The 14,038-nt window shown below is 43.3% G+C and overlaps 2 protein-coding genes across 2 annotated transcripts in view; one reads left to right on the forward strand and one right to left on the reverse strand.

Moving 5' to 3' along the window:
• SYCP2L (synaptonemal complex protein 2 like) overlaps positions 1-9,261 on the forward strand; it is a 37,727-nt gene extending 28,466 nt beyond the window's left edge. Inside the window, exon 36 of the mRNA XM_030041583.2 lies at positions 943-9,261. Within this exon, the coding sequence (XP_029897443.1) occupies positions 943-1,002 (60 nt within the window). The 3' untranslated portion in view covers positions 1,003-9,261. The remainder of the gene's footprint in view (positions 1-942) is intronic.
• Positions 9,262-9,673: 412 nt separating this feature from the next.
• ELOVL2 (ELOVL fatty acid elongase 2) overlaps positions 9,674-14,038 on the reverse strand; it is a 54,976-nt gene continuing 50,611 nt past the window's right edge. Inside the window, exons 7-8 of the mRNA XM_030041684.2 lie at positions 12,329-12,463; positions 9,674-11,702 (exon numbers count right to left, since the gene is read on the reverse strand). Of these exons, the coding sequence (XP_029897544.1) occupies positions 11,574-11,702; positions 12,329-12,463 (264 nt within the window). The 3' untranslated portion in view covers positions 9,674-11,573. The remainder of the gene's footprint in view (positions 11,703-12,328; positions 12,464-14,038) is intronic.

Consider the following 14,038-nt stretch of genomic DNA (forward strand, 5'->3'; position numbering starts at 1 on the left):
ATCCCGAGACTGGTTTCTGCGTAGTTAGTGACCCTTAATGCAGTTCTCTACTGTCACTTTGTCCAACTTGCCCTTGGAGCTGTGCATCCGTGACATGTTGTGGCTAGGAGCTTTGCAGCCTAACACCACCTTGCATGCTTTCTCTCATCTGCTTTTTGGGTCTGGCAACATCTAGCCTTGATGACTCCAAGTCTGATTTCTAAAAACCAAATTTATTCATTTACCTTGTATCCCAGTTAAATATTCTGTTTAAGTTCTTAAACTCTTCAGAGCCTAATCACTAACTTATGCCCTCGTTTTAATTCGTAGATTAAGCTGAAGACTCTGTTAACTTTGATACAATGCTTAGTTTCCATCTTGTCCACCCCATAACGTGCACATATATTTTTGCTACTGCTGCTGTTCCACCTTTATGCACAGACCTGATGGCTTTCGGGGTTTAGCATTCCTGCAAGGAGACTGATGGATTACTATGATGTATGTGATGCCATGTGTCTGCACTGCACAGAGCTGAAGAAAGCTCCCTGTGTTGAAGGAACAACCATGCCTGTGGTCACTACAGTAGACTGGCCTGGGATTTTAGAAAAGACACTGAAAACCAAGAGCTTGTTTCTTTTATCTGTTAAAGCTGGAATCCTGAGCCTTTCCATAGGGAAAAGTTTCCATTACGAGCACTAAGTTGTTTAGGGACATAGACCTTTCCCTTACCAGAGGTGCTGCTCATGAGGGACACCTTTAAAGAAAGGCAGGGCTGAGGAAAGAGCAATCGTATCATGGGAGCGGCTCATCCTGCAGCACCTTGTTCCAGGGTGGGTGCTTAAGGATTAAAAGGTGAATTTAAATATGCTTCTAGAATCTCTACAGTTTCTGTTCTTATGCAATATAAATGTTTGTATAAACTTTTGAAATGTTTTTAATGATCTCTTTTTTCCTTCCCTGCAGTATGAACACCCAATGAAGAAGGCAGTAGAAAACAACGTGTTCATTATTCCTTCTGACTAGCAAACCCCCGAATTCATTAGAGCTCTTTAACATTTGAGCACCTTAAGCACTGTAGAGAAGATGGTCCTGTGAAGGATGTTAATCTATTTTAAATGGAAAGGAAAAAAAAGGAGAGAAAAATAACATTGATATTGAGCCTTTTTCTGCTTAAAAAAATAAACACTGCTGAGTGGTCCAGTTTTGACCCCTGTGTTGATAACATCAAGTTTTACTGCAAAATTGCAAGATGGGTCCATTAAATATCAAAGAAATAGAAAATGAGCTAAACATCATGATTTAGCCACCAAACTGATGCATATACTGCCTTTCTTTGAGTATTCTGCTATACCTTTATCAAATGTAAAAGTGTTTAATGATTGATTCTAAGTAAAATATTGTTCGCATAGGATAATAATCTCCTCATTTCTTTTGAATTGGTGCACTGTGCATGCCTGTGGGAAGGGACTCTAGAGTCCTGTATACCATGTATAGGGTGTGTTAGGGGTAGCCTTTCTCATGTGCATCCAGCACTGTGGGAACTGCTGGCTTGAAACTAGAGGCACTCAATTCTGGATTGCAGAGATAAAAAGCACAGAGGGATATACTGGATATTGGCCAGGTACCTGATGGCAAACTGGAGACTGTGGAGGGCAAGAAACTTGGAGCATTGCAGAGAAAAATGGCAAGTGAAGCTGGAGAAATTATTTTAAACCCAGTGACTATTGGCTTCTAGAAGACTTTAAAGTACAGTGAACAGTGTTAGGATTAGATAAACCAGCATCAAAGGTGTCTCGAAAATGAGTAGCAGTTAAACCATGCTATTTAACAACATCATCTTCTTTGACAGAGTTTCCTAAATCATGGTTGGTCTTCACAAACTGTCTTTAATGCTGTGGCAGACTTCATATATGCTAGTGCATCTTACTGAATTTGTGGGAACATGGCATGTTTCCAAGCTCTGTCTTTCTATGTATCTTATAAAACCGATCTCAGACTGCTGTGTGGGTTGGAGTGGAGGGAGTCATTCCCTGCACACAATGTACCTTCATGACAAAAGCCCACTTCTGCCAGGGTCTGTTTCACCACTGAATGTCTTTTGGGGGGCTGAAACTGTTCCTTCTTGAGAAGATCATACAGGGTAATGCGACAATGAGAAGCTGTGGTTGCCATTACATAATCACTTTCTGGAGGTTATGCTTATTCCTTTAGCTTAAGTATTCCTGACTGGAGTTGGCATGAGTCAGGACTCCATCCATGTCAAGGGATGGTTGACTCTTTCCTTCTGGAGTGGTTTAAAAGAAAAGGCCTCTTAATCCCTGCCCTAAAGCTCCAGGTCCACTCACCTGCTCTCTCCTGTTCACAACGTGAAGGGCTGAAGCTGTGATTTCGCATCCACTACCTTGCATTTATTTCTGAAGGCTGGCCCTGGTGACCTGACTACGCTGCATCCTCCTGCTGCTCTTCAGTGTCTTTCCAGCTGCCATCTGAATCCAGTCTCTCAAAGCGCTCAGCTGAAGTGGCTGTGTCTTTTGGGAGGTGAATCTGTAACTTCTGTGAACAGCTCTGCTTGTGCCTGGTAAATCTGTTTAGATTTGCAGCCCATTAACAGAGTTTTTGGCATGCTTTATGTCCCACTGGTGTGGTGGTGGTATGCTGTGGTTGCACCAGCAGTGTCATTAGCCAAAACAGGCTTTAAGATATCAGCCTGAGTGATCTGAGCATCCCTTCCTATTGCCTGGCTGTACTAGGTCCGAAATAAAAACACATTTGGGGCTTTTACTACCTGAGTAGTAACGTCAAGGTGCTGGGTCTAGGAGTGTGGTAAGGCCTTGAGCTGCCCCGTTGCTTGTTATTGTAACCCAGAGTTCACACTAGGGAGTGTAAAGGGATGCTTTGTGCAACGTTGCTCCCAGTCCTAAGTACCGAGGTGAGCCTTCTAGTAGTTCCTGGGTAAATGCCAACATCCCATGGTTTTATGCTCCACGACCTGGCCAAACAGGATGGATGCAACCAGGACTACTGAGGTGCTTGATGTGAAGCAGACCTAAGAATTGAGAGGAGAGATCCACACTGCAGCTGCTCTTCTATACTGAATTCTGCAAAGCCACAGAAATACCCCGACACCCTGCATCCCTGGGGCACGTGTCATTGCCTTCGGGGTGGATGTTGCCTTGGCTGGGTTAGACTGCACCTCCAAGGAGCTTACCGCCCAAAGGGAAGGTTTGAAATGGGAATAGGGTGAGACGCGATGGCTGTCTCTGGTTTAAGTATTATTTTTTTATCTTGAATTTTTTTTCAAACGGTGACAATTAATGGCTGATCTTTCATTTCTGAGATGTTGTTTGATGGCTTCATTGCTCTCTGCGTTAGAGCTGCTAAGCATTTAAGCTTTGTCAGCACAATGGAGTAGATGTGTAGCAAGTCTTGTTTTGCTACGTTTCTCCACCCTTCCTGTGTGTTGGCAGAATGCTCTCTTGGCATCTCCTGTGACTAAAAATTTAGGAACATTTTTTATCGAAGTACCTTTGCTAGATAATTTACAGAAACAAGACTGATGCACACTGTATCTCTTACTGTTGAATTTCCATGTAACCTGTCACTACAAAGCCTGGAAGGTGGGTGTTGAGCACTTCAGAGGGCATGGATAAAGGAGAAATCAGGATCTATTATTACTCATTAAAAATTATCATAATATTGTATGCATCTACACTTGCTTTCAACTGTTTTATTGGAAAAATCTGAACCCTAAAAAGGTGCTTTTAGTGATAAGTATGGTAGAGCAGAAACAGATGCCATACAGCTTAGAAATCTCTTATTCCTGCAGTTCTTTTTCTATCCCTTCATATAAAAAGCTTTACTTACTGAGAAGCTCAGCAAGTTCTAGCTTGGTAACTTGTGAACTGCCTGAGCTGGGAGCACATGCTGGAAGTTTTGGTTTTTCTTAATGGTCTTTCCATCTGTAGTCAGTAGCTGTTGTGTTTGGAGACAGCATCTTGGACAGCCCATCTCATACTGCTTCCTGCACTGCTGGGTCAGTCCAGCATGTTTGAGCTAAAACCCCCTGAAGGTCGTAAGTCCATTTGGCTTCTGCAGATGATATTTTGGCAACACAAACCTGTAACTGGGTTACCCTAACATTTCATTTTTGGAAGGTAGGTAGTTGACCTTGGCAGGTTTCCTTTGGCTGCTCGCTTATGCTCTTTTAAGTGTTATTTATCTAGCTATTTCTTTTATTTTCTTCCTTTCAGTGTAAATAGATAAAGCTCAATTTTCAACCTGTTCTTCTGAGCCAGAAAAAACGAAGATGATGGGGATGCTGAAGTGCAAAAACCATGCATCAGTACCCAGAAAAAGAAATGGGAAATACAAAGTGCAAGTTAAGGACAACTGCTTCAAGCATTTTAAGCTCTTAACCAGTTTGATATTAAACCCTGTTATAACCCCTGCTATCTTTGTCATATCTCTTTCAGGGGATGATGCTGTGCCAAGTGCTTGTTTACCTGCACGATCTGTGTCGATGCAATGATCCATCCAAGGTCTAGAGGGCTACTGTTACCTAGCGGCAAGGCTACATAAAGGCTGTGCAGTGCCAGCGAAAGGGGTGTCCTCTATGGCTGGAAAGGGGCAGAGTGACCAGAGGAACTGTGTGTGTGTGTTTGTGTTTGCCCTGACCTGGGGTCGGCTTGCCCTGCTCTCAGTAAGGGCTGCTGATGTGGGCTGGAGTGTGCTGGGACAGGTCCCACTTCTGCAAGGGGTAGGACTCTGTCTAAAAGAGTGGTGCACTAGAACACAGACATGTCTCTAGGAAGAGCTGAGAGCTGTTGTATGTTGGAACCAACACGCAACAGAGCCTTTCCTGGTCATATATTACAGGGTGGGTTTTGTTTATCATGAGCAAGAGTTGAGAAACCATTACTTATAGTCAGACTGTGAGAGAAGCCCTGTAAAGCTAAGCGTCGGCACATAGCAGCAGCCTGATTTCTCCCCTTTAATTCTAGTGTTCCTGGAACGGCCTTAGTAAAGTTCATTCCTTCCTCTTCATTCCTTGGGAAGCTACTAACATCCAAAACCAGTGAATCAAACTGAATAGCTTTCTCTCTTCTGCTTTACTTCCCTGTCCTCCCACACATACCCTCTAGTGAGCCCAAAACATCAGGGTCAAGTGTTTGCATGTCTCCTGTGTTTGTATTTTCAATCTGAAAGAAATTATATTTTTGAGATTGATTTCTTTGTTGTCTCTCCTCTCAGTTTTCTATCATCAGGCCCCAACTGAAAACAATCTGAGAATCAAAGGATGACTTGATGGGTAAGTACAAGCTTTGAACAAACAAGTTATTGCAAGATTAGCTTTGTTCGAAAACCAAGTTTTTACAGGTAGCAGAGCTGTGTGTGGAGAGTTTAGGAGTTACTAGCTACAGGGCTGTGTGATAGGAAAAAAGTGCTAATTGGCTTGGTAGTTCGGTCCAGTTTAAAATTTAGTCAGAAGAGATGCCATGTGTATGGCATTTTGATGGGCACCATATCTAAGTTTAGAAACTGCAAATGGACCAGAGGTGGGAGTGTTAGTTAAACATAGCTCCCCCAAACTCCAATATCTTGTTGGTGAACAGCCCTTGGTCTTACAATCGTGACTCCTTGTGTAGTGCTAACTAGTTAGGCATGAGACTGTGGAGCTATCCTTGTGCCTCAGCTTCTGATGTTGCAGTCTTTACAAAACTGCTAGGTATCAGCCTGCCTCACCTGAAGGAGCAATTGTACCTTGGATCCTACTACAGCAGCAGAGATAATCTATGATGAGTGTCTTTCTTCCGATTTGTTTACTGTGAAATATTTTTAAAATCTTGTCCTGGTGCATATTTGGCTGCTTCAGCTTTCGTTTACAAGGGTACTAAGTGCTGCTGGACTTGTGTTTTGTGCTGTGGATACTTGTGGCTGAAGGAAGCTTAAAGCTGCAGTATCTGGTCCTTTTATCAATCCATGATCTCTGCTTGGCCGAGGCTGACACCTAATCAAGGGACTCATTTATCAGAGTCTTCAGGCTTGCTATGGGTATGAGCACCGTTCCTAGGGGCAGGTGCTCTGTAGGACAGAGGAGCTGCTGGCAACATAAAGCTCTTGTTGTGTCCATTCAGATGAAAGGCAATGCCCTGAAAGCACATTAGAAAGGTGATTGGTACTGCCCTCATGTTTGGCATGTTGCCAGAAGATGAGCTTGGTAAAACATGATAATGGCTTTTTTTTTTTTTTTTTTTTTTTTCCATACAACAACAGATTTCCCTCAGTGAATGCAAGCAGTCATGCGGTTGTGATTTTGCCTGTTGGGCTGGATGAGGTGCTTCCTCCTCTCCCATTCCCCTGGAGTGGTCTAAACATGCTACCGAGTGAAAACATGCCTGACAAACTTCATTTTCAGCCGATAGGATGCGGAAACTGCTTCTAAACATAGCACAAGAAGAGAGAATGTGTATGGGAGGAGAAAAAACCCCACACAACTATTTGAGGACTGGCAGTCCTTGCAAAGAAATCAAATGCAGAGAGACTTCTGCTTTCCATGAATGTGGCTTGAAGTGTGCTGTGAACATGTAGTTGCCAGAATCCCTACTCAGCCTATGTGCTTAGATGGGATGCTCTTTGCCACCATCAGCTGTTACAGGGCTTGTCTCTTTCCAAGAGTAATACCAACTTTTTTCTGCCCATGGTGCTAGATACCATCTTTGCATGGTAACATCCAGTACAGGGCTTTACAGCAGCACACAGAACTGCTGTAGCTAACTCTGAGATTGCTTCTCTTGCAATTCAACCACTGTAAAAACAATGGACTCGCTGCCCATTTGTGAGTGAGCGTGGTAGCCACAGAGCATCTCTGCTGTAACATTTTCCAGTTCAGTATCTTAACGCTTTCCAGGTTTCCCTTTGTGGCTGGAGCTGGGTGTCAAGGATTCCTTTGCACGTGGTTTCTGCTTTTAATGGACAGGAAACTATTGGCAAGTTGAGGTTGAACAGCTCAATCCAGAAATGCTTTTTCAGTGGGAATCTCTTCAGGAAGGGGAAGGATGCTGTATGATGCTTTTATTTTTCTTGCAGTCCAAGAGATTAGCTCACTCATGTGGCACATAGAGAAACCTGCTTTTCATTCTCCAGTGAAACAAACTAAACCCCCTATCTCCCATCTTTCAGGACAGTGGCTAACTACTAGTCTATAAGCTACCCAGGTACGGCCTGCTGTTAAACAACTCCATTTGCATTTCCACAGAGCACTTTAATCTTCTTCTGGCTCAAATAATGTAAGCCCCAAAAGATTGTCCTGGAAATGGGGAGCTGTGGGTTCTCGTTGTCTTGGCCAGTGCAGGGCACTAAATGTCTGTTTTCGACATTCTAGAGCAAGGGCTGTAAATGCAACCTGGTAGGTTGGGTGGAAAGAGAAAAGGAACACCTGCCTCCATTTTATGGTGTTGAGATCCTAGTCCTTCATCCCATTCATATAATTTTACTGAAAGTGCTCCAAACAGAAATGAAATGAATCTTTCAGAAATAGTTAAGCGTTTTCTCAAACTCAAAATATTTTTTGATTGCTTTATGAGGATAAAATCTTAAAATTTTTGCATACGTTGAGGATAATCTCAGTGCTTCCTTTTACTGCCCTAACTGAAATTCAGCTGCTGAACTGGACCATACTCCCCTTTTTTGTTGGTTTGAAATAATCATTCAAGCCTAGGTTTTGCCTTTTTCCAGGAAATACGTGTCAATTAAAAGCCTCTCATGGATGCAAAGTCTTCACAGGAGTCACTGGAAATTCACATGCTGCTTTCTAGGCTGTGTTGGCTGCTGATTTATCTGCTTATTTTTGTCAGGTAGAGCTCCCAAATGAGATTTTTTTTAAAGCTTTTATATAGCAGAAACAGCAAGCACAAGAAGCTGCATTGCCAGTAAGGAAGTCTGAACTGACTGACAGGATTCCACATCTTGGCAAAGAACAGGCAAACCAGGCTCTCTTCCCCCAGGTAGGTAAGTTTGGGTGGAGAGCTGATGTTCGGGAAGTTGTATCTCCACCATGTCTCAGCTGTGATGCTCCAGTTATGCTTCGCTGTGCCCTCATGCTGTCATGTACAGCAAAACCTAGAGATGTTTTGGTATTGTGTGTGGGGCACCACAGAATGCATTAAATTAAATGTGAATAAAAACTGGGAGTCAAACTCACTTGAACTAGTGAATGGGATGCAACGGTTGTCTTCCTGTGCAATATTCGGAAATTTTTCTCTGTCAGAGTCGAGACTGCTCTTTTTACCCATTTGTAATAGATGAATCAAAACAATCTCACCAGCCAAGGTCTGCAAGGCAAGAGAGCCTGGGAACAGGGAGGCACCAGAGCCAGGATAATTTTAACAAATCTGTTTGGACTGAAGTTTGGGCTGAAGGTGCTTTTTCTCTGATGAAAAAAGCAAGCTCAATATGAGGTATTCACATCTACTTCATGTGTCTGTGTCTGAACTAAAATCCAGAGGAGCTAAGGGTGGGAGCCTGTTTTGCCTGTAGAACCACCGTTAAGAAGCAGGACTGTCTAGCAGGGATAGGGATGTTCAGTCTACCAGAAAAACGTATCTTAAGTAGGAAGCGTAAACATGCTGTGTTTCCGTGCTGTAGAAAACTGTTTCCGATCAACCTAATTAGTTTGTGTGTGTATATGAGCATGATATGCAGAAATACCACCTGCCCAGTCGATGAGGAGGACAGAGTACAGCCAACAGTTGTACAAAAACCACAGGGGAGCTTTACATCAACACCAGTGAAGGTGGTATGTAAAGTTACGGAGGTTGGTTGTCAGTCTGACCTGAATGCCCTAACAACTTTCTGAAAAAGTCTGAGAACAAAAGTAGCCTCAAATAACCAGTTCCCAGCAATTTCATGCCTTAAAGAGGAGTGGAGACAGCCTGATAGTAAAATTTGTTTATTTACAGTGTTATGTATTACAGGAAAATCAGTTTAAAAAGTCAATGCTTCTCTTTCTTCAAAGTTGCAGCATTTTGAAGATGTTAAGACAGATCTGAAGAATTTTAAACATACCTGATTCCAGCCTTCCCGGTTGGATCTGCAAGGTGAGACTGTCTTGGTTTTTTCCTTTTTTTTTTTCTTCTTTTTTTTTTTTTTTTTTTCCCCAGCCCTTTGAGTTTCAAGTAAGGCATTTATTTATTTCTTTTTATTTCTTTTTCTTTTGAATGAGGTTTCAACAAAACAAAAGACAGTATCCATGGGTTTGGTTGCTGTAGTAAACTTTAACATTTAGCACGCTGACGCTGTCCACCTTGATAATCAAATGCATGCTTTGCCATCAAAAGGTTATGGACTCCACTCGGCCTAAAATCCACACTGGGCCGCGCAACCATTTTGTTGCCTGCCTCAGATGCATGGTTCAGCTAGTTGTCTTGTGTGATATCTTGTCAGCTCCTCCGATTCCCTCTGCCTTTACCCTGGTTTCCAGTATCAATCTGATGTCTGCAGAGCTCTGAAGCTCTTCCTTAGGACCATGTACAACACCTTTCAGTCAAACCCACTAATTTCTTATAGCTTGTGAGTTTTACAGTATCAACCAGAAAGATCTGCAAAGCAAAGGTTCTGGAAGGGCCGCTGAGAACTAATATATGCACAAAGCATCCAGGCTTTGTGACTGAGGGTGGTTTGGGTTTGGGTTTTTTTGGTTGCTGCTTTCCCTCCTTATTGAATGTTAAATAGAGCAAAACACTGCCTTTCCCTGTGGCCAGCTTCATGAAGAGGGAGCAAATGTGAATACACACCAGTTAGATGCAGTCTGTGGTGGTGGTGTGAAAGTGTTTGAATATTGCAGTTATTTTGGTTGCCCAGTTCACGGTGATGCAGTTTAGCAGCCCGGCTGCTCAAATGTACTGTTTGTGCTGCAGCATTTGGGGGATTTCAGTTTTTCTGCTGGAGCAGAAAGGTTTTGTCCACATTGTAACAGAGCTGGAACTGGCTGGAGACAGATGGGATCCAATGGGACTTTCGAGCACAAATTCAGACTGAACTCTGACTTGAGACGCCCTTCTCCTTTCCGTTTTCTCCTCTTGCTTTTGCTGGACAAACCGGTCTGTTCTTCCCCTGTACCGTACCACTTCCTCAGCCCCTTTCCTTCTTATCCACGAGCCCTCGTGGCCGCGGTCTCTCCGGCTGCTCCTGGTGAGGCTGGCTGCCCTGCACCCCCCCGCTCTCTGGGACAAACCTTTCTGCCTTTGCACCTGCAGCCTCCGAGATCCCCCCGATGACAGATCATCTAGAGGGGAGATGGAGAACAGTCGGAGGAGCAGGATTTGGGACAGGCTCCTCTCCATGTGGGCCCTCTGTGGCCGCCTGGTCCCTCTGCGCTGGCTGGGCTGGGGCGACTCCAAAAGGTGCTTTTGTTGAGAGAATTTGTACCCACTGGACTGGAAGAGACCAGAACTATTTCATTGTGAAAAGGGGAGAGAAAAAAGTCTGTGTCCGCTTTTTAGTAGAGATTTTGAAAGGGGCTAAATGAGAAAAGGGTGAGGGCAGCTCCCCAAAGCTAACCTTGGGTATTCTTCCTTTCTAACCATTTAAATGGGAGGTAAATGCAGCTAACTGAAGCAGAGAAGATAGTGACTGGCTATTGTGAGAGACACACCATTACAGCTGCAGACAGCAAATATCTCCTTGCTTTCCCTACAGAGGATTGTGCCTCAGTCCCATCTGTTTCTTCAGTCAGAGACCAGTCTGAGTAAGGCTCACCTAGCACAGAAATTCCTATATAACGTGCTTTGCTCATTGCTGAATTCACTTTTAAGACTTTCTATGTCTTCCAGTCTGTTAGTATGTGGCATGTCAGTTTGCTTCAAATTAGCAGTGGTTGTATAGGATTAACTTTGTGCACATTTACACTCAAAGGATTTATCTTCATTAAGTTGTTGAGCTCTTATTTCTTTCAAAATCTATTTACTCAGAACTCCTATTAATTTAGCACATCCAAAGTGACTTGTTTTGCTCTGACTAGAGCTCAAAAGCCCGTATCATCACGTGATACCATGTATTCTGAATACCACTGGTGTCTATGGGAGGGAGCGTGCTATGGGGAACGGCTGAGAAGAAGCAGAGGGGTATGGTGTTGGAAAAGGTATGATTCTCAATTCCCCCCCGCCTTCCTCTTCCTGACCTTGGCCACAGTTTAGCTGAAAGTGTTGGGTGCACTGTGAAGCCTTGCCTCAAGACCTCTTGCACGCACAGAACGTGGTCTGCGTTAGTCTGAACAGAGTCCTAACCTGTTGAAGGCATTGATGGGTGTATCCATCAAGTGTTTTATAAGGCGTTTTTATGTCGTCAGCATTAGAGATCAGAAAGGTTTGCTTTTTCATATGAGAAAGATCTTGGCCGCCTTTGTTCCGATGGTGATCTTCGACAGGACAAGTAATTCTACTCGTTTGGTTAAAACCTAAATAGCAGTACATTAATAAGTGTCTGGTACAAAGAACTGATAAATGTAATCAAATAGATTTTAAGCTAAAGCTTGTAATTCCGTCTTTTTTTCTTCTTTTTTTTTTTTAGAAAAAAATCGTAGGAAATACTATATATACTTATTGTGCTTTCTTATTGTTCAGGAATCCATTGGCAGCAGCAAAGCAGTCCTTATGGAAACCATTCTTGATTTCTGTTGTGATAGGGGTTTCCTTTATAGCTGTTCTTGAAGGTGCTTTCCGGTATGTCTATAAAAGCAAAATCCAAAGTAAATACTTGGATTTATTTAGTGCCCCCCAAACACTACTTATGGTTAACTGTAAAATGAAGCTGTCTGGTGGTTGTTGATGCAGATGTGTATATTTGTTTCAGACTGCGTTAAGGGAACTGTATTATTTTCACTGCCGTGGGTGATATTACCTTACTAGTATTACTGTAATACTTCTTGATGTCAAAAGAGACTTTAAGCCTTTTTCATTAAAAGCCCCATGTATGCAGGCAGGCTGGAGCACTCCTTACTAAAAAAGGCTGTAATAAACAATGCAAAGACAGAGCTGCTTGTTTCCTTTTTCCAAGGAGGGAGGAAGACTCAAAAAGTTGCCCAACAGAGCAAACTCAGACTTCTTAAGTTCTGAACGTGGTACCTGACTTGCTATACAAGTGCAGAAGAGCTGAGCTGCAAGGGGAGGTCGTCATTACTGAATAACTGCCTCTTGCAGACATTAGTGTATCTATCATTATTAACTGACATATATATTTTAATACAAATATATTTTAAGTACTGATGCTCATTCTACGTGTGAGTTCAAGACTGCTATTGAAAAAATTATCCCCCCAGCCCCTCTTGTCAGAGAGCTCTTGGAAGACTGCTTACCTTAATGTAGAAGTTTATGAAGAGAATGACCAGTGTGGCCATGTAGGAGGACTGGAACATGAGGCAGCCAAATGGGAATCCACATGGCTTCACAGCTGCACTAAGTGTATGCACAATAGTGAGCAGAAACTGAATCTGTGGAGGAAAGATCATGCCATGAGTATTTGCTGAGAAAGGGTCGATGCTAGCTATATCAGATATAACAATGTCACCTAGTCCTGCTCTTTGAGTACTCTTGAAAACTATCCTTTCTGAACCTGTGAATGTACTGTGAGGGTTAAGTTAATGGAGCTATTATGAAATTTAAAAAACCCTAAGGGGTCAGAGATTTCTAAAAATTTGGGTTTATAGGCCTAGTTGGCAAAACGAAAGCTTTTTTTTTTTAATTAGGGGTGGTTCTATCTTCCAGACCGTGTCATGCCAGGGAGTGTTGGCTCTGTTACTAGGCAGAAACTCAAGAAAACTCTGAAGACTCCAGGTAATAGCTTTAGAAGTCTGAACAGAAAATGGAAATCCCAGGTCTGAGGAGAAGTTCAGGTAGGCTGGCTGTTGCATTAACAGAGTTAAGATGGGGACAAATGAAGCAAAAATGAGATGGAGAAGGAATTGCAGAAGGCTGTCTGTTTATTTAGGATTGTAAACCACAGCCCACGCTGGGGCATCTCATCCTCCCCAGCCAGCTGAGCATGCCCTCAATCCAGTGTACCAGGGTGCATTTCAAACAGGGCAGCTTCTTTCAACTGCAGGGATGGTCTCAGCTCAAAGCAGCAGCATTTGCTAAACACATTTCTACGCAGGTATTTTTAAGCTTACTGCAAATGTCTGAACTCCCAAATAATATTAACAGGCCCTAAGATAAAAAAAGTGAAAGGAACTCAATTTCATATCAAGCCTTGTATCTTGTTGATAGAAGGTTTTGATGTGGCTCAGCTCTTTGGGTACAGCAACTGCTGGAGTAGAGTTTTAGAATTCAGACAACTTCTGTCTTGTCAAAGAGTTGGTTTACATAATTTTGCATTTTGTAGTTGTACCGTGGTGTGCTGGGTTAACCTTGGTTGGCTGCCAGGTGCCCACCCAGCTGCTCTCTTAATTCCCTTCTTCAGTAGAGTAGGGGGAGAAAATGAGATGAAAAAACTCATGGGTTGAGATAAGGGCAGGAAGGGTAATTGGTAAAACTTACTAATTACTATTACAGGCAAACCAGACTTGACTTCAGGGAGATTAATTTAATTTATTGCCAATTAGTAACAGAGAAACATAGTGAGAAATAAAACAAAACTAAAACCACCTTCTGCTACGCCCCTGTTTCTTCCCAGGCTCAACTTCACTTCTGACTCTTCTACTTTCTCCCCTGAGTAGTGCAGGGGGATGGGGAATGGGGGTTGCAGTCAGTCTATATTGCTTTGGCTCTGCTGCTCCTTCCTCCTCACGCTCTTTCTCTGCTCCAGCGTGGGGTCCCTTCCATGGGAGACAGTCCTGCATGAACTTCTCCAACGTGGGTCCTTCCCACGGGCTGCAGTTCTTGAACTGCTCCAGTGTGGGCCCTTTCTATGGGGTGCAGTCCTTCAGGAACAGACTGCTCCGGTGTGGGTCCCCAGCAGGTCCTGCCAGCAAATCTGCTCCTGCGTGGGTCCTGCCAGGAGCCTGTTTCTGTGTGGGGTCCTCCATGGGCTGTAGCTTCCTTCAGGGCATGTCCACTTGCTGCAGTGG

This window comes from Aquila chrysaetos, chromosome 18 (assembly GCF_900496995.4).
Source record: "Aquila chrysaetos chrysaetos chromosome 18, bAquChr1.4, whole genome shotgun sequence".
Taxonomy (NCBI): domain Eukaryota; kingdom Metazoa; phylum Chordata; class Aves; order Accipitriformes; family Accipitridae; genus Aquila; species Aquila chrysaetos.